This window comes from Brassica napus, chromosome C6 (genome assembly GCF_020379485.1).
Source record: "Brassica napus cultivar Da-Ae chromosome C6, Da-Ae, whole genome shotgun sequence".
NCBI classification, from domain to species: Eukaryota; Viridiplantae; Streptophyta; class Magnoliopsida; order Brassicales; family Brassicaceae; genus Brassica; species Brassica napus.
In genome coordinates this window covers 896,645-917,079 of record NC_063449.1, presented here as the reverse complement: position 1 = coordinate 917,079, position 20,435 = coordinate 896,645, and the positions used below count along the sequence as shown (strand labels likewise).

General features: G+C 39.2%; 2 protein-coding genes and 1 long non-coding RNA gene across 4 annotated transcripts; 1 reads left to right on the top strand and 2 right to left on the bottom strand.

Moving 5' to 3' along the window:
* The first annotated feature begins 4,529 nt into the window (after positions 1-4,529).
* On the top strand, positions 4,530-6,138 carry LOC125589054. Of its 2 annotated transcripts, XR_007325246.1 has the most exons (4): positions 4,530-5,386; positions 5,480-5,623; positions 5,698-5,844; positions 5,911-6,138. It is a non-coding gene; the product is annotated as an uncharacterized LOC125589054 (long non-coding RNA). The 2 variants fall into 2 exon arrangements; XR_007325245.1 differs by having other exon boundaries at positions 4,934-5,386; positions 5,698-6,138.
* A 38-nt stretch (positions 6,139-6,176) lies between these two features.
* BNACNNG50190D lies at positions 6,177-7,259 on the bottom strand. Its single transcript, XM_013863967.3, has 4 exons — positions 7,136-7,259; positions 6,995-7,064; positions 6,543-6,911; positions 6,177-6,461 (listed from the first exon to the last, which is right to left on the bottom strand). The coding sequence occupies exons 2-4, from the start codon at positions 7,008-7,010 to the stop codon at positions 6,280-6,282; spliced, it is 567 nt and encodes a 188-aa protein (XP_013719421.1). The 5' UTR covers positions 7,011-7,064; positions 7,136-7,259; the 3' UTR covers positions 6,177-6,279.
* Positions 7,260-16,404: 9,145 nt separating this feature from the next.
* LOC125589029 lies at positions 16,405-17,205 on the bottom strand. The gene has a single exon (XM_048761162.1). The coding sequence runs from the start codon at positions 17,203-17,205 to the stop codon at positions 16,405-16,407; it is 801 nt and encodes a 266-aa protein (XP_048617119.1).
* Positions 17,206-20,435: the final 3,230 nt, after the last annotated feature.

Genomic DNA, 20,435 nt, shown 5'->3' with positions numbered 1-20,435 from the left:
TTTCGACGTAATTTCGTCGTAAATCGAAAAACGCGGGCCTGGTAACTTCGTCGTAAATGAAAAAACGCGGGCCTGGTAACTTCGTCGTAATATTACGTCGCGTTTACGACGAAACCTTTTCTATATATTGGGACGCCGAGACGAGGCTGCCTCGTCCATTCCTCCCAAACTCCTCTCCTCTCCCTCTAAGGTACATTCTCTTTCCTTCTTTTTTTTTTTTTAAGTTAGTTTAGGTTATTAATTAGTTAGGTAATTAGTTTAGGTGATTATTTAGATAATTAGTTTAGGTGATTAGTTAGATGACGGAATACTATAGTTTAGGTGATTAGTTAGGTAACGGAATAATTTTTTAATTATGTCGTCATAATTGATTAAATTTATTTAATTTTTTTTAGATGGCTCCTAGAAGGAAACCAGCAGCACCTACTTATGCCCAGTTGTTTAGCGATGGTTCCGGTACATCTTCTTCCGGTCCATCGTCTCCTGATGCAGTTCCAGCCTCTCAGACTTCTCATAGAGTTTTTTCGAGTCCTCCTCTTCCACCGCAGATGCCTCCACCTCCTCCTCCAGCGGCTGCACCTGAGCCTGTCCCAGAAGGTGCAGTTCATCCGGATTTGCGTGTGCCTTCATATGCTCCCTTCGCGAGATATACGGTGGAGGATTTTCTTGCCCAGCCTGGACGGGAGGGTTTGGATGTTCTAGACCCCGATAGACCCCGAGGAACTTATTGGTAAGTTATTAATTTTTATTACTTTAAAATTTAATTAATTTTTATTTTCTAACGGTTAAATTGTTTTTTTTTAGGTTTGGGGCTACCAACCGTGTTAGCCGGAGCGTTTCGGCGACGATTAAGGGTTACTACGACGGGGCATACCCGAACTGGAACACAGTCTCTGATTGGAAGGACAAGTGGGAGATCTACGGGTATGAGGGAAAGCCCACTGAGCTCACGACGGATGTGTGGGATGGCATCATCGCCTATTGGGAGCACCCCTCTTCGATCAAAAAGGCCAATTCGTGCTCGGCTTCTCGAAGGACAAAGGATAAAGATGGTCATTTTCCCATGCTTCACAGAACCGGACAAAAACCTCATGCAGGAGTCCGTCTAGAAGCTGTAAGTTTTGTTTTAAATATATATTTTAAAATATTCAATTAATATAATTTATAATATTTAATTTAATTTTTTTTTGTAGTTCGAGAAGACGGGAGTCTTACCTTCTCTGTCTGACCTATTCAAGATGACTCACGCCACATACGACGGAGTTTTTGTGGATCCTGCATCTGAGAAACTCTTCCGAACAGTGGCTGGTCGGATTGAAGAACGGGAGACGCAACTAACCCAGGAGTCTCCCGATGGATTACCAGTCACATTGTCCACCGAAGAGGTCGACAGAATCTTCGAAGAGGTAACTTAAAATTTTTGTTTACATTATTTTAAATATTTTAACATAATTAACTATATTAATATATGTTTTGATTTTATAGGTGGCTCCTAAAAAGAAGGGACGGATAGTCGGTATAGGCTCTGTTAACGAAGTTGCAAGGGCAACTTCGTCATACACTTCGAGACGAGATGAAGAGACTGCTCAGATGAAGGCTCGAATGGATAGCCAGCAGGTTCGTTTAGACTCTCTTGAGGATTTGCTAGACGTGATGGCCGTGGGAAACCCGGTTATGCAGAGAATGTTGAGTGAGAGACGAGCCGCTCTTGGAATGCCACCACGAGATCCCCAAGAGTTCGATCCAACCCGTCAACAGCCGAGCAACCCCACCAACTACTTCGAGAATATGTAGTTTTTTTTATTTTTCTGTTTGTATTATGAATTTAAATATTATTGTAAGACTTTTTAAAATATGTTTTCCAATTTCATATTTCGTTTTAAAATTTAAATTATTTTAAATTCTGAATATTAAATATAAATTAAAATCTATTATACACTAATTAATAATAATATAATAAGAAACGATGTAAACTCCTCGTAAACATTACATGGAGTTTACATCGAATGTTTACGAGTGATTAACATCGAAATATTTACGAGGCTTTTACATCGAAATGTTTACGAGTGATTTACAACGAAAGTATTTACGTGTGCTTTACATCGAAATAATTACGTGGGCTTTACGACGAATATTTACGTGGCTTTTACGACGAATCCTTTCCCTGCGCTTTACAAGGAATATATTTCGTCGTAAATGTAACGAGTCGTTTACGACGAAACCTCCGTTACGACGGACGTTTAACAACGAAACGTCTTTCGACGTTAATTCGTCGTAACACCCGGTTCACGACGAATTTACAACGAATACTGCCCTAGTAAAAAATATGTTTTCTTGTAGTGTAGTTCACAATACAATTATACATATATCAATAATTTCATTTACTTGTATTAATAAAATATGTAAATTTGGGTTCGGTTTAACATTCTTGTGCTTTTAATTTATTTTGAGATTTTATAGGTTTTTGTTATTCCAAAAATTTGATTTAATAACATCACTTTATATTATTGTTAACTATGCAAAAAAAACCTTTATAAACTTTAAAAAACTTAGAAACTGTTTTAAATCAAATTATTAGATAGTTACTAAACATATATATGTCAATTTAAAAAAAGGAAAAAAATGAATATACGATTTCAAATCTAACCCTAAAGATACCAACAATACTATAACATATGTTATCAAACCCTAAACTAATAACTCATGAACTAATCTACATTCACTCATCTATGTTGAATATAATTCAATTTCAGATAAACAAAATTTACATCATTGAAAAATATTTATTATTACATGATTTCAAATTTGAACCATGAAAATATTTTTTATAAAAATTTTAAACTATTTTTAAGATCTAATCCATGAGAAGACTTTCTCTGAAATACTTATGGAAGACTCCTGGAAGACTTATGGAAGACTTATGGAAATTTTTGATTTAGGCGGGAAACCTAAATTATTCCAAAATTTAGGCGGGAACCATAAATTCTACTAAAATTTAGGTGAGATGTGTCTGAAGACTTCTTTTTAAGTCTTCTGTGGGTCTTCCAATCCTAAAATCAATTAACTATGCAAAAAAAAATACTTTCTTAAACTTAAAAAAAAACTTAGAAAGCGTTTAAATCAAGTTATTATATAATTACTAAAAATATATGGGTCAATCTGAAAACGAAAAAAAATGAAGGTAAGATTTCAGAATCTAATCCTAAAGATACATATAATACTATAACATATGTTACCAAACCCTAAACCAATGACTCATGAGCCAATGTATATTCACTCATCTACGTTGAAAATAATTCAATTTCAGATGAACTAAATTTACATCATTATTATTACATGATTTCAATTTTTTACCCAACAAAATATTTTTTATAAAATTATTGTTAAGATCTACTGAACGAGAAGACTTACAAAGAAGTCATCATAGATAACAAAGAAGTCTTCTCTAACGGAGGGTTATAGTGGTAAAATTGAATATATGTTTTTTGTTTGTTCAGAAGGGGACTGTTATAATTTCACTAGGCTTTTGGGTTACTTTTGCATTTGATTGAATTTGGGGGTACACTTTTATATTCAAAATCAAGTTTTGAGTCATTTTTGGAAAATCCCCCATAAAAAAAAAAACCACAATCTCATAGTTTATAAATGGAGGCTAAACACATTGAACATGACACACTAATGCCAAAACTAAATAACACATGAATCTATAACAATAATATCCAACCTATTAAAATAGAGTCCTATTTTTATCTACATACACAAGTATTTGTTAGACCATTCATTAGAAATTTAACTAAATATCCTAAAATTACTCATATATGATATTCTCCTAAGAAAAACAATATACATCTGAACAATAACATTCCTAAGAAAAGATAAATATATTGTCATTACGTAATTATCATTTGACTGTTTATCATATTTAATATCAACCATATTTTATATATTTCAGTAATTATTTTTGAAATTAAATATTATAACAAAATTCTTTTTAAATTATCAAATTAAATTTTTAGATAAAACGAAATAAATAATATTTTATTGGTTGTAACATTTTATGTTTGATATTTTTAGTAAAAATAAAAACATTAAACTGAAATATAATATACTAAATAAAATAATATTGCAAAAATATTGCAAAAATAATTTAATTTAGTCACATAAAAACATTTCGAGAATAAAAATTTCTAAACAAAGAAGCTAATAATTTTTATTTTATTAATTCATATAAAACTAATGTTTAAAATTAAACTATTAATATTGATGTTGCATTTTAAATAAATAAAAAAATAATTTATTAATATATGATTTGTACAATATCATCAAACAAATTTCAACAAATATAAATTTTCAAAATAAAAATTATATACATATAATTGATATTAAATATATATTTTTATAACATATTTTATATTTTGAATGTTAATTAAAAATATAAATATATCCGCACAGATGTGCGGATTAATATCTAGTTTAAAATTAAAGTATATAGCAATCTATTATTATAGTATATTTGCTTTATAAATATTTATATCCGTGCATGAGCACGAAAAAATCACCTAGTAAATAAATTAAAAAGATAAAAGAAAAATGAAACCAAGTCTAGTTAGAAAAGTTAAACCAAAAGGAGCTTCAACCACCACCGCCTTCAGCCGCCACCTCCGGAGATGCTCCACCAGCCATTTTCCGCCTTCACACACACACACATTATAAAATAAAAACAAGAAAGTAATAAAATTTTCAACAAGATGGGACAAGTTAACACTTTTAAGGTGATGACTTCAAGTCTAAGCACCCCACAATACGCCTCATGAGTAGTTGGCTCTGCAAGAGATCATTGGAACCAAACGTGAATTTTGATGTCTTTTTGATGAGAGAAAAAAAAAAAGACATTAATTCACTTTCACAGCGAAACAGTACATGGTCATGGCCGATCAAGAGAAAAAGTTGGTGCAATTGCAATATCAAAATATAAAGCAAACTACTTTATTGTTCTAAAAGTAGAAATTTCACATTTAGTTAAACCTACCAGAGGACCCATTCATGTTCAAAAGTTAAAAGCTTTGAAAACGGAGAAAGATTATATGAAAGAGTAGTGACCTTACACCAAACAGTTTCATATCAAATGCTCAAGCATGGTTTTCAAGAAAATGACTCAGGAGATTTGATTTGATCTCTCTGTTCTTCAACTGCCGCAGATACTCAACCATAAGAGCTTACAGAAGCTTGCGTTATGGTAAGCCTTATGCTACATACCTGGAATCCTGTAAACATCACACTCGGGTCACATGTCTGGGTCAAGGATCCATAACTTGCATGGACTAATCGAGAAGTGACAGAAATCAAAGGCACTAATGCAACAATACTCACTGCAGATGGGAAAACAGTAAGAAGATAGTTCTCATTTTCTTATAAAACCACTTTGTTACTGGTCCATTAATCTTAGAAGAAAGCTAAAGTATAAATTTGGTATTTACAGATTGTTGCTAGTATCTCTAGCCTCTATCCAAAGAATACAGAGGCGCCACCTGCAGGAGTTGATGACATGACTAAACTGGCTTACCTCCATCAGCCAGAGGTCCTCCACAATCTTGCTTGCTGGTTATCACTAAATGAGATATATGTCAGTAATCTTAAAACATTCCATTGATCAAACCTTTAGAGATTATCTAACTGCAATCTTTTTGACTAAGGCAGACTTAAAATGGAAACATCTTGATTGCTGTGAATCCATTCCAAAGACCTCCACATTTGTATAGCGTCCATATGATGGAGCAGTATAAAGGAGCTGCGTTTGGAGAGCTAAGCCCACATCTGTTTGCCGGTTGCAGACACCAGTTATAGGTAACAAGTTGTTAATCAACGAATAGAAAATTACTGTATTAGCTAACGCTTTCCATGTATGCCAAGGCGATGATAAATGAGGCAAAGAGCAAGTCTATTTTGGTTAGTGGAGAGAGTGGAGCTGGGAAGACGGAGACAACCAAAAAGCTCATGAGATATCTTGCATTCATGGGAGGCAGATAAGATACATAAGAGAGAAAAGTGTTCGACAAGTTGTTCTAGAGGTGAGTATTACTTGCTCTGTTTATTTTTAAATGACTAGGAGATTTTGGGCCTGGGGCTAGGCATATTCCATATTAAGAGAACAGAGAGCTACAGGTTGCAAGAGTCAATGGTGTCCAAAATACTCATGATTCATACGACAAACAAAGAGCTAGTCAAATATTCTACATCAAATATTTTTAAATAAATCAACATGCACAATGAGAACGACGCTTAAGGAGACGGAGGATGAACATGAATCGGTTGAGTAGCTGCACTAGTATGCAAGGGTGTCCAATCCCATGCATAGTTGGAGTGCTGTTCAAAACTATCAGCTGCATCACTTGGCTTCGCTAAGAAAATGGTGTATCCGGAGTAGTAAAGATAATCCATTGAAGTTGCAAAACTTGAATCACCTGCATCAGGTGCAAAGTCACAAAATGAACCAAACACGATTCATTGTTGTATAGAGAAGGGGTGCAAAAATTTTCAGTCACCTGTAATTAAGAGTATATTCCATGGTCCGGAATCTCGGTGAACGTCAGCATAATGTACCAACAATGACTCTAAACCGAGCTCAGCGGCAAGTCTTTTCTGATCAGGCAGAAGATGAGCATGTTCACCGCAAAACGGATTTCTTCTGGGAGCATAGTAACAATCGAAACGTTGGTCTACGAGAAGGCTCCTTTCAATTGCAGTTATATCCCCACAAAGAAATCTGTTATTTCTGCAGATGCGATACTCATGGCCATGGGGAACCTGGCCTAAACCGCTTTCAATGTTGGAGATTAGAGTTCTAGCAGAGGCCTCAGACTCAATTGGGCATGAGCACGTGTTCCAGTCCCAAAACGTGGCAACAAGATGATCTGATATGAAGTAATACAAATGCCAACTAAATGATCCGATATGAAGTATTATAGAGAGGAGTTATGAAGAGATATATATATACCTGTACTGGAGGACATGGTTCCCGGAGCAACTGGAGGAGGACACTCAAGGGACCACGGTCTCTCAGATTCCTGCGAGCAAAGCTTTCATTAAGACCGAATAAATCAATAGACCCAATAAGAGAATCAAAAACCTCATATACCTGCAACTCCAATCTTTCACAGCTAGCGGTGGATCTTCGGCCAAATAGAGGGAATTAGAAGGATGCCCTAGGGCTTCTAGGGCTATTCTTTTATTTAGTCGACTAAAAGCCCGGATAGATTTTATTCAAAGCCCAACACTTTACAATTTAAATAACTAAAGTCCACCCCAAATTTTATAGGGAATTCGGCCGAAAAAAACTTCACCTTTACGTGAATTGCCAAAAGAAACGTGAACTTTTGGACTGACCAAAAAAACATCAAAACTTTTATTGACTTTAGAATTAATTAACAATGTTTTTGTTGACTTGCCAATTTAGGACGCCGTCATAAAATTTAATAGAAAAATTTTATGTCGTTTATTGTTGGCGTTAAGTGAAATGACGTCGTTTTCAAATGAGATGAAACGATGTCGTTTTATATGGTTTGAAAACAAAAATAAGTAGATCATTGGTTTTGAACCCAGGTTGGTTGGATCAAATGACAAGGTATTTTACCACTAGGCTAGTGACACTGGAGTTACTAACACATTTGATTTTATTTTGTACTCATTAAATATAAAAAAAATCTCTAAAAACTTATAAAGATCTTTAAAATTCCAAAAAAATTAAAAAACATAGAAATTTTTTATAAAATTAATTTCGAAACTAAAATTTTTCTTTAAAAAAATCAAAAATCTTCCAAAATTTTCATTTTTTAAAAAACAATTGCTAAAAGTTGAAATTAATTATACACACATAAAAAGATACTCACATATTAAAATTAAATTAAAATGCTTAAAATAAATATTGTAACCATTATGAATGCGATTTTAATTTTTAGCTGATAATTGTAACTTTAATTTTTTGCATTTTCTTTGAATTTTTAAATTTTCTGGAATTTTATTTTTAAAATTATTTTGGAATTTTTTCATTTTTAACAAAAAAAAGTTATTTATAATTTAATTTTAATATTACTTTTTCTTGAACTTTTTTTAAAAAATTGGAATTTTAAAGATCTTTTTAAGTTTGTAGAGATTTTTTTTACATTCAATGAGTACCAAATAAAATTAAATGGGTTTGTAACCTTTTTGAAAGTGTCAGTAGCCCAGTGGTAAAATGTCTTGCTATTTGTCCCAACCAACCTGAGTTCAAAACCAAAGATCTACTTCTTTTTATTTTAAAATCATGTAAAACGACGTCGTTTCATCTCATTTGAAAACGACGTCGTTTCATTTAACGTCTAGTAAATGGTGTCTTAACTGTGGGTTCACGGTGTGTTAATATGACCAGTCAATCCTAAGTTGCTTAATAAACTAAAAAGTCAACAAAAGTAAAGTGTTTTTTTTGACCAAGCTCGAGTACAGATTTTTTTTGGCAATTCGTGCAAAGTTTGTGTTTTTTTTGGCCGAATTCTCAAATTTTATATGATAATGTTTGTCATAATAAAATAAATTTATTTGCAACATTACCAAACACAAAAAAAATTAGTTTACATTTTAATATTATTATTTTTATATATTTAACTTCATTTGTTTTGGAACAAAAACTCTAACTATTTTTTGTAGGTTTTTTTTCTTTTTATTTAATTTAACTATTTCTGTTTATTTTAATTTAAAATTTAATAAAGTTAGGATTACATTGTTATAAAAATCACTAGGGTTGGTCCGCGCTTCGCGCAAAATATTTATATTCATTACATTTTTACTTAACATTCATTTTTCGTTTGATTGTATATTATGTGTCAGTTGATATTTTATAGTTTTTATTTATTTAGTGGATCATACCTTTTTGGTACAAATGATTATGTGATGAGAGTCATCTAGCCTTCAGTATGGTTGATTATATTTGCTGATCTGAAATCTGGCGCTGTATCACCACCATTTCATCGCGGCAGTGGCAATGTTGGTGATCTCTTCCTAGATGACGAAGCCTCCTTTTTCTTCCTCATTCATGAAGTCGTTGGCAAACACGCTTTTTTTATAGAGTAAAAAGTTAATGCGCAGATCTGAGCGTCTTTGTGTTTCACAGCAGTGATTGATGCTCCGAAGGATCCGGATCCAGTTCGGTTAAGGCATGTGCTTCTTACTAGGCTGGAGAAGTTGGTGAAGTGGAAAGCTTTTAAGGGGATGTCGGCATGGCGGCGAGGAGAGCAGCCGTCAAATGGGAAGGTTAGCTACGGTTGAAATAATCAAATAAATGACTTTGGAGAGTACAAATCCAAGTCTTCGAACATCTTCGAATTGAATGTAGTTTGTTTCTAGGCATCATCACAAGTTTCAATTTTCTTGGTACGTGTTTAGGTGAAAGCTGCAAGAGAGGTGATGAATCAGATTATGGAGGTATGGAAACAAGTCCCAGATTTATCAAAGGATTTTTCTCCTACGAGATAAAATGCAATGGTCATAATAAAACAGGTTCGTCCGTCTCATATAAAATCAAACGTAAGAAAACTTGCCATGTTTTGGTCTTTTACTATTTTCATTTTGCCTTCAATTCGTTTTTTTAAGCTTATCCCAGTGTATATATGTACCTTCTCACTTGCCTCCTCAATTACTGTACTTTCTCCTAATCATCTTCATTTGTTCTGTCGATCGACGTCGGCAGTGTTTCGTCGGTCAATACTCATGGCAATCGTCTATTCGGATCTCCTTTTTTTTATGACCTTCAAAAATTCAAAAACTAGCATAGCTACTAAACTAATGAAAACCAATTAAAATTACCTAATAGTGGGTTGCCTCCCACTCAGCGCTTTGTTATTGTCATTTAACTTGACTTTGGAGGTGATTTGGCTAGTAATGTTGAAAGCAGGTACTTGCTGGGAAGCAAGTTTCCATCTCTTTTCTGCTCTTGTTGAACCATGTACCAGTGAAGTCTCACATTGCTTCGCCTCCTCTGCGCTATTTGTCTTTCATTGTTGCAGTTGTATTCTCTATCCTCTGCAATATGTCTCCAAGACATTCAAGTTTGAACTGATGGCTCACAAGTGTGGCGTATGTGTCAGCTGAGATCATCTCTCCATGGTTGTTTGTATCAGACATATCTGATTTCACCTTTGGTACTAGCCTTCCTCGGTTTGTTGGTGTAGCTTCGTCGATAGATGTCCTTCTGTGACTGTCGGTCGATATGTTAATGCGTCTGTCGATCGATGTCGATGCCTCTGGTCGACGAGTGATGTATCTATAAATCTCTAGTATCTCCCTCTGCATTGCCTCTGTCTGAGAAGTCAAAGAACTGATGGTGATGTCCCATGGGAAATAGATGTCATCACATCTCTTATCAAGCATCTCTTATGCTGCTCCCAGAGTTCTGTAGATCTCTTCTATCATCTGATCAGCCTCTGCTCTGATGTAAAAATCTGGTCGAGACTTCATCGGATTTGAATGTGACGGGTCAACGTCGATCGATGTCGAGTGGTTTTTGTTGATCAATGCTTGTGTAGTTGCTTCGGCCGCACGATGTGTCTGCATGCTGGCTATATCTTGCCTCATCTCCTTCATGCTTGTAGTCAACCAACTGATGCTATCATTCAGTGGGTAGTAGACACCATCAAACTTCATCTGGAAGTCATCTTAATTCTTTTCTTGGGCTCCACAGATTCTATAAAGCATCTCATGTATCTCATCTTGGTGTAGATTTCTGGTACTAGCTTGGTCTATGTGAATGACCTAGCATGTTCTAGAAGACATAGGTAGCTGTGCTCATCCATTGAGGCTCTTTCCAGAAGATTTCTGATATCATCCTTGGATACATGGATGATGTGTTCATCTGCATCTCGGGCATGTCCATGATCATCTCAGTAGACCCCATACTCATCAGTCTCCTCCCAGTGGAATCTCTTAGTGCCATCACAGTCATAGGCTCTTTTTCCAAACTCTGGATGTCTGTCGATCGATGTTGGGTCTCCAATGTCGATCGATGGTCGAGTGTGTTGTTGCATGAAGAGATTTTATGCTCCATTAGCCTCTCTAGATACATGCAGTGCGTGTCCATCTATTGCTCTTGCATAGCCTTTTGGATCCCTGAAAATACCAAACTCATCTGGTGTTAGATAGTTATTATTCTGTTTAGCTTTTTCCCTTTCAGTGGATGGTAGTTGTGAACGAATGTCGATCAATGGTGGGGCTTTGGTGTCGATCGATGGTGTTTGACATTGGTGAAAGGACGATAGAAACGGGTGCCTCTTCCACAAGCTTCTGCAAAAAGTGAATCTGTATCTGAGCGTTCCTGGTGGTTAAGTAGTTCTTCAGTAGTGAAACCTTCATGTAACTCGTCTGCTCCTGGCTCATGTATTGCATTTTCTATTGCATAGCTCTCGTGATAGCGATCATCTGCCCAACTGCCAATTGAGTAGTTTTCTTCTTGTGCACGGTCAACTCCAGTGTCGATGGATGGGTAGTAGGCAATTTCGGTCGATGCTTGTTTGCGGTTTTTCTGGTGATGATGAGTGTCAATCGATGTTGGGACATTATTGTTGATCGACGTCGCATTCCTTGTCCAAGAGGAATGGTGGAGAAGTTTATCTTCCTCAGTACGAATACCTCTATCCTTTGTAGCTCGTTCCACCTCATGATCCTCATCATACTCCTCTGTATGCAGGGTATTTTAGTTGAAGGTATCGCAGTGTGTACTGCCAGGGTGGGATTGTAGTAGTCATTCTCCCAATCATCTGGACTACTATCGATCGATTCTTCGAGGTGATTGTCGATCGATGTGGAGGTGTGAGTTTCGATCGACACGGAATACACTGTCTCGTACTCAGCTCCACAGTGGCATGCTGCCATGAGTGATGAATCATCAATTCTTCTGAAGGACGTCTGTGGCTTCATGACTGGAATTGGACCGTAGTGGGCATGTGGGTGTATGAGCGTCAGACACAACTTGTTGGTTTTCATGTTGCATACTGCTCCTACTGTTGACAAGAAGGCTCTTCCAAGCAACAAAGAAGAGTTCAAGTTCAGCTTGATATCCAAAGCATGGAAATCTACTGGAACTAGGGGCATTACCAATCTGCACCTCTAGGTCTCTGACAATTCCTCCTGAGCTCCTCTGAGAACAATCCACAAAATTGAACGATTCCTTGGAAGGCTCCACTTTCAGACCTAGATGGTTTGCCATATCCTTAGGTAGGATGCTGACTGATGCTCCTGTGTCACACAATGTATGTGGGAACTCAGTACCCTTCACCGTACATCGTATTGAAAACTTCCCAAGATCACTCTTCTTCTTTAGTGTAATCCTATTCTTCATCTTTTCTCTGACCTCTTAGAACATTCTCCTAATGTCCTCTTCAGTCTCCCTGGTCTCCCTGAAGAACATCCAAAATCTGTGGGTAAAGTAGGCCTCCTCGAATGGTTTCTCCAGTGGAATCCTAAGGACTCTCTTTCGAAAACATTCTATCTCCTTCTTGATATCACTCAAATTACCCTAATGAGTGAATTACTCTCTCAAATAAGAGGTTCAATTGTAGTACTTAGGGATCGAATTCACAGAGAGCTAGGGAACCTAGTAAATCTAATCAGATTGGTTAAGCTAGATTGATTTTAGGTTTAAATGTAAATAGCAGGTTTTTGAGCAAAGTAGTTGCTCGATTGATTGATTGGGGTTTTGGTATTTAGATGAAAGTAGCAGGACTTAGGACTTTTATTCAGGTAATCAGGACTATAATCCTACAGTTGCTTAATAAGTTGCATGCATGATATTGTAGAGCTCAACACTTATAAACAAACCACTAGGCTCTCGCTTTCTAGGTTTGTCTATCGACTAGTGTCGATCGATGATTCTACATGAATATCGATCAATACACTTTTTGAAACGTCGACCGATTATTTTATTGGAATATCGATCGTCGCTTTCGGTCTAGCGTTAATGCGCGGGTTGAATATGCTCACTAATCTCACTATATCAGCTCTCTCCTTACTCTTAGCAAGTCTTAGCTCAATTAGAATGGTTTCAGGGTGAGATGCAATTTATCGCTTATGTCTACAAGGTCTCTGATCCTGGAAATATCAAAGTGCCAATATACAATGGTAAACTGATCCCAAAGCGCATCTGCAAGCTTTCCAAATCACGATGGGAAGGGCTAGGCTCCGAGAAAGCGAGAAAGACGCAGGCTACTGCCGCCTCTTCGTCGGAAATCTGGAAGGGCGGCTCTCGAGTGGTTCTCTCGTCTTAGGCGAAACTCCATCGGAAGTTTCTGCCAGCTTGCATCATCGTTTCTCAAGCAATATTCTATGTTCATAGATAGAGAAACGTCTGACGTGGACATTTGCAGCCTCTACCAGGGAGAAGACGAGTCTCTCCGCGATTTCATGAGCAGATTCAAGCTGGTCATGTCAAGGGTTAGCGGAATAAGCGACAAAGTGGCCATAGACAGGCTCAGAAAAATGCTCTGGTACAAGTCGAAATTCAAAAAGTGGATATCCCTCGACAAGCCACAGACGATCTAAGACGCTCTCCACAAGGCAACGAACTACATCATGATTGAGGAGGAGACAAAAGTTTTGTCACAAAAGCATATGCCGACGAAAGGCTCCTCAAAACACGTAGACCAAAAGCCCAGAAAGAAGAACCCTCGTAACGACAAGTATGTCCATCACGAGGGAGAAGAGCTCTAAGGGGCGCATAACTATGCGATCAACCCTGAGCAGGGTAGAACTTTGGGGAACACATGGACCCGCAACCCTGGATATGACGAGAACACCTTCTGCAAGTTCCACTAGACCCGAGGACACTCAACCACCAACTGCAAAATCCTGGGAGCGAGACTGGCTGCAAAACTGCTTGCCGGAGAACTCTCCGAGTTTACCAGCTTGAAAGACCTTGTCCGTGATTCCGATCGTCCTCCAAAGACTGATAAAAATCTGCCCGCAGAAAATTCTCCTCAAAGGAACCAGTCGGGAGATAAACGCGGAAGAAGACATGACGAAAAAGGAAACGACATCAATCGTCTCAGTGTAAACATGATTATCAGAGGATCACAATACTACAACGATACGGTTTCGGCCATTAAAGCCTATCAACGAAAAGCCGACTCAAGCGCCAACTGGCCTACCTGGTCTCTGCCTCGGGATGCTCGGAACAAGTCGATAACTTTCGAGGAGGAAGAGGCCGGCGGAATCGATTAGCCGCATTGTGATCCGCTAGTCATAGATCTCGCCATACGAGATCTAGAGGTAGCAAGAGTTCTCATCGATACGGGGAGCACGGTCAACGTTATCTTCCGCGATACTCTCAAAAGGATGAACGTCGAACTCGGTGGTCGTACCAACGCCAAAACTGTTGACATGCTTCTCAGTGGAGATGTTAATGACTTTCGGATCGATCCAGCTACCAGTCATGGCCAGGGAAGTCACAATGATCATCGACTTCGCGGTAGTCGACCATCCCGCTATCTATGACATGATCATGGGAACTCCATGGATAAACGCCATCAAAGCCGTCCCATCTACATATTACCTGGGCATCAAATTCCCAACCCAAAATGAAATCGCAGCCATCTGGGGGTTGTTAGAAGCAGTCGCGAGTTTACTTCCTCGGAACATAAGCTAATACAAGCTACCACTACCACAATGAAAAAATGCAAGCGCACGAAGATAACTCAGCCTTCAGCTGAAAACACTTCGACGAAAGACGACTTAGCATCGTCTGCTGAAGCACCAAGCTCGGATATCAAAAACCAGCACGACTCCGAGGCTAACGGTACTACCCAACCAGAGGAGAAAAATCCAGAAGAAGACGTCGACCCAGCCATAGTCTCTTCAGCAAAAGAGGCCGACGCAACCCTAACCGCCGAGTAAAAACACTCGCGACACAAATAGAACTACGAGATGGCTTGATCCTCGAAAGGGGTACGTAGGCAGCTTGTCGAAAGACGAGTTCAGCTATCCCCCTCTCTAAAAAGGTGGGGGGGGGGGGGAGTGGGTACGTATACGTATACTCGTATACTCCCACATTTTAGATATTCCCCACTGTACTTGAGATTTTTAAAAACTCTTACATCAGTACTTTACGAAATCTTATGCTTTAACCAACAAACAGTCTCAGGACACACTTACAAAATTTCTACAAACTTAGAAATTCTTATTCCGTCCCAGAAACACGAAACATTCGCAAACTCTAAATCAAAATATTTCCGAAAGATGAATTCTTGAGAAAACTGCGAGACGTCAAAGGTATCTCAAAGCAATACATCCATGATCAAATAACAGTCCGACCGTGACTACAAAATCACAAACATTAACACCCTGTTCGTCGATTGGCCCCGAAGAACACTTTTGCCGTCTTAAACAATCGCATCTCGACCATTATCTCTCGAAGAAATTGTCCTCAAACATCCGACACAAGGATAATAGCGCGCTATAAATGAAATCCGAAATTTGGCCAGCACCTCCAGATTATCTCTTGAGAGATGCTCGATTCTTACCATAAGTCGTATAAGCCAAGAACCTATGGTAATGTTGGTGATCTCTTACCATAAGTCGTATAAGCCAAGAACCCGAGATGCTCAACGGTTTTGGCGTTGGTACGACTTCTCCGAGTTTGACGTTCATCCTTTTGAGAGTATCGCGGAAGATAACGTTGACCACCAGCATTATGGAAGAGATCACCAACATTACCATAGGTTCTTGGCTTATACGACTTATGGTAAGAATCGAGCATCTCTCAAGAGATAATCTGGAGGTGCTGGCCAAATTTCGGATTTCATTTATAGCGCGCTATTATCCTTGTGTCGGATGTTTGAGGACAATTACTTCGAGAGATACTGGTCGAGATGCGTTTGTTTAAGACGGCTAAAGTGTTCTTCGGGGCCAATCGACTAACAGGGTGTTAATGTTTGTGATTTTGTAGTCGCGGTCGGACTGTTATTTGATCATGGATGTATTGCTTTGAGATACCTTTGACGTCTCGCAGTTTTCTCAAGAATTCATCTTTCGGAAATATTTTGATTTAGAGTTTGCGAATGTTTCGCGTTTCTGGGACGGATAGGATCGTAGGTTGTTACATGAATAAGAATTTCTAAGTTTGTAGAAATTTTGTAAGTGTGTCCTGAGACTGTTTGTTGGTTAAAGCATAAGATTTAGTAAAGTACTGATGTAAGAGTTTTTAAAAATCTCGAGTACAGTGGAGAATATCTAAAACGTGGGAGTATATGAGTATACGTATACGTACCCACTCCCCCCCCCCCACCTTTTTAGAGAGGGGGATAGCTGAAGTCGTCTTTCGACGAGCTGCCTACGTACCCCTTTCGAGGATCAAGCCATCTCGTAGTTCTATTTGTGTCGCGAGTGTTTTTACTCGGCGGTTAGGGTTGCATCGGCCACTTTTGCTGAAGAGACTGTGGCTGGGTCGACGTCTTCTTCTGGGTTTTTCTCCTCTGGTTGGGTAGTAGCGTTAGCCTCGGAGTCGTGCTGGTTTTTGATGTCCGAGCTGGTTGCTTCAGCAGACGATGCTAAGTCGTCTTTCGTCGAAGTGTTTTCAGCTGAAGGCTGAGTTATCTTCGTGCACTTGCGTTTTGTCATTGCGGTAGTCGTAGCTTGTCTTATCTTATGTTCCGTGAGGAAGTAAAGTCGCGACTGCTTCTGACAACCCCAGATGGCTGCAATTCCATTTTGGGTTGGGAATTTGAGGTAATATGTAGATGGGACGGCTTTGATGGCGTTTATCCATGGAGTTCCCATGATCATGTCATAGATAGCGGGATGGTCGACTACCGTGAAGTCGATGATCATTGTGACTTCCCTGGCCATGACTTGCTGCTGGATCGATCCGAAAGTCATTAACGTCTCCACTGAGAAGCATGTCAACGGTTTTGGCGTTGGTATGACTGCTCCGAGTTCGACGTTCATCCTTTTGAGAGTATCAATGAGAACTCTTGCGACCTCTAGATCTCGTATGACGAGATCTATGACGAGCGGATCACAATGCAGCAGATCGATTCTGCCGGCCTCTTCCTCCTCGAAAGTTATCGAGTTGTTCCGAGCATCCCGGGGCAGAGACCAGGTAGGCCAGTTGGCGCTTGAGTCGGCTTTTCGCTGATAGGCTTTAATGGCCGAAACCGTATCGTTGTAGTATTGTGAGCCTCTGATAATCATGTTTACTCTGCGACGATTGATGTCATTTTTTTCGTCATGTCTTCTTCCGCGTTTATCTCCCGACTGGTTCCTTTGAGGAGAATTTTCTGCGGGTAGATTTTTATCAGTTTTTGGAGGACGGTCGGAATCACGGACAAGGTCTTTCAAGCTGGTTAACTCGGAGAGTTCTCCGGCAAGAAGTTTTACAGCCAGTCTCGCTCCCAGGATTTTGCAGTTGGTGGTTGAGTGTCCTCGGGTCTAGTGGAACTCGCAGAATGTGTTCTCATCATACCCAGGGTTGCGGGTCCATGTGTTCCCCGAAGTTCTACCCTGCTCAGGGTTGATCGCATAGTTATGCGCCCCTTAGAGATCTTCTCCCTCGTGATGGACATACTTGTCGTTACGACGGTTCTTCTTTCTGGGCTTTTGGTCTACGTGTTTTGAGGAGCCTTTCGTCGGCATATGCTTTTGTGACAAAACTTTCATCTCCTCCTCGATCATGATGTAGTCCGTTGCCTTGTGGAGAGCGTCTTAGATCGTTTGTGGCTTGTCGAGGGATATCCACTTTTTGAATTTCGACTTGTACCAGAGCATTTTTCTGAGCTTGTCTATGGCCACTTTGTCACTTATTTCGCTAACCCTTGACATGACCAGCTTGAATCTGCTCATGAACTCGCGGAGAGGCTCGTCTTCTCCCTGGGAGAGGCTACAGAGGTCCACGTCAGACGTTTCTCTATCTATGAACATAGAATATTGCTTGAGAAACGATGATGCAAGCTGGCGGAAACTTCTGATGGAGTTTCGCCTAAGACGAGAGAACCACTCGAGAGCCGCCCTTCCAAATTTCCGAAGAGGCGGCAGTAGCCTGCGTCTTTCTCGCTTTCTCGGAGCCTAGCCCTTCCCATCGTGATTTGGAAAGCTTGCAGATGCGCTTTGGGATCAGTTGTACCATTGTATATTGGCACTTTGATATTTCCAGGATCAGAGACCTTGTAGACATAAGCGATTAATTGCATCTCACCCTGTAACCATCCTAATTGAGCTAAGACTTGCTAAGAGTAAGGAGAGAGCTGATCTACTGAGCTTAGTGAGCACATTCAACCCGCGCATTAACGCTAGACCGAAAGCGACGATCGATATTCTAATAAAATAATCGGTCGACGTTTCAGAAAGTGTATTGATCGATATTCGTGTAGAATCATCGATCGACACTAGTCGATAGACAAACCTAGAAACCGAGAGCGTAGTGGTTTGTTTATAAGTGTTGAGCTCTACAATATCATGCATGCAACTTATTAAGCATCTGTAGGATTATAATTCTGATTACCTGAATAAAAGTCCTAAGTCCTGCTACTTTCATCTAACTACCAAAACCCCAATCAATCAATCGAGCAATTACTTTGCTCACAAACCTACTATTTACATTTAAACCTAAAATCAATCTAGCTTAACCAATCTGATTAGATTTACTAGGTTCCCTAGCTCTTTGTGAATTTGATCCCTAAGTACTATAATTGAACCTCTTATTTGAGAGAGTAATTCACTCATTAGGGTAATTTGAGTGATATCAAGAAGGATATATAAAGTTTTCGAAAGAGAGTCCTTAGGATTCCACTGGAGAAACCATTCGAGGAGGCCTACTTTACCCACAGATTTTGGATGTTCTTCAGGGAGACCAGGGAGACTGAAGAGGACATTAGGAGAATGTTCTAAGAGGTCAGAGAATAGAAGAATTGATGATCCATCACTCATAGCAGCATGTCACTGTGGAGCTGAGTACGAGACAGTGTATTCCGTGTCAATCGAAACTCACACCTCCACATCGATCGACAATCACCTCGAAGAATCGATCGATAGTAGTCCAGATGATTGGGAGAATGACTACAACAATCCCACCATGGCAGTACACACTGCGATACCTTCAACTAGAGATACCCTGCATACAGAGGACTATGATGAGGATTATGAGGTGGAATGAGCTACAAAGGATAGAGGTATTCGTACTGAGGAAGATAAACTTCTCCACCATTGCTCTTAGACAAGGAATGCGACGTCGATCGACAAAAACATCCCAACATCAATCGACACTCATCATCACCAGAAACACCGCAAACAAGCATCGACCGAAATTGCCTACTACCCATTCATCGACACTGGAGTTGACCGTGCATAAGAAGAAAACTACTCAATTGGCAGTTGGGCAGATGATCGCTATCACGAGAGCTATGCAATAAAAACTGCAATACATGAGCCAGGAGCAGACGAGTTACATGAAGGTTTCACCACTGAAGAACTACTTAACCACCAGGAACGCTCAGATACAGATTCACTTTTTGCAGAAGCTTGTGGAAGAGGCACTCGTTTCTATCGTCCTTTCACCAATGTCAAACGCCATCGATCGACACCAAAGCCCCACCATCGATCGACATTCGTTCACAACCACCATCCACTGAAAGGGAAAAAGCTAAACAGAATACTAACTATCTAACACCGGATGAGTTTGGTATTTTCAGGGATCCAAAAGGCTATGCAAGAGCAATAGATGGACACGTAATGCATGTATCTAGAGAGGATGGCTAATGGAGCAGAAAATCTCTTCATGCAACAACACAACATTCCAGAGCACTAGAGAAGAATTACAAACAAGTTCTATGACATAGCTGGTGGAATAGATGATCGTTTCAACCGAAGTATCAACAACATACTCGACCATCGATCGACATTGGAGACCCAACATCGATCGACAGACATCCAGAGTTTGGAAAAAGTGCATATGACTGTGATGGCACTAAGAGATTCCACTGGGAGGAGAAGGATGTGTATGGGGTCTACAGAGATGATCATGGACATGCCCGAGATGCAGATGTACACATCATCCATGTATCCAAGGATGATATCAGAAATCTTCTGGAAAGAGCCTCAATGGATGAGCACAGCTACCTATGTCTTCTAGAACATGCTAGGTCATTCACACAGACCAAGCTAGTACCAGAAATCTACACCAAGATGAGATACATGAGATACTTTATAGAATCTGTGGAGCCCAAGAAAAGAATGAAGATGACTTCCAGATGAAGCTTGATGGTGTCTACTACCCACTGAATGATAGCATCAGTTGGTTGACTACATGCATGGAAGAGATGAGGCAAGACATAGCCAGCATGCAGACATAGCCAGCATGCAGACACAGCATGCGGCCGAAGCAACTACACAAGCATTGATCAACAAAAACCACTCGACATCGATCGACG

Excerpts from the sequence above, each read along its gene's own strand:
- BNACNNG50190D (XM_013863967.3), bottom strand. Across the intron at positions 6,462-6,542 it reads GAATATACTCTTAATTACAG|GTGATTCAAGTTTTGCAACT; the intron begins GTGACTGAAAAT and ends CACCTGATGCAG.
- LOC125589029 (XM_048761162.1), bottom strand. The coding sequence starts at position 17,205 with ATGATTATCAGAGGCTCACAATACTACAACGATACGGTTTCGGCCATT.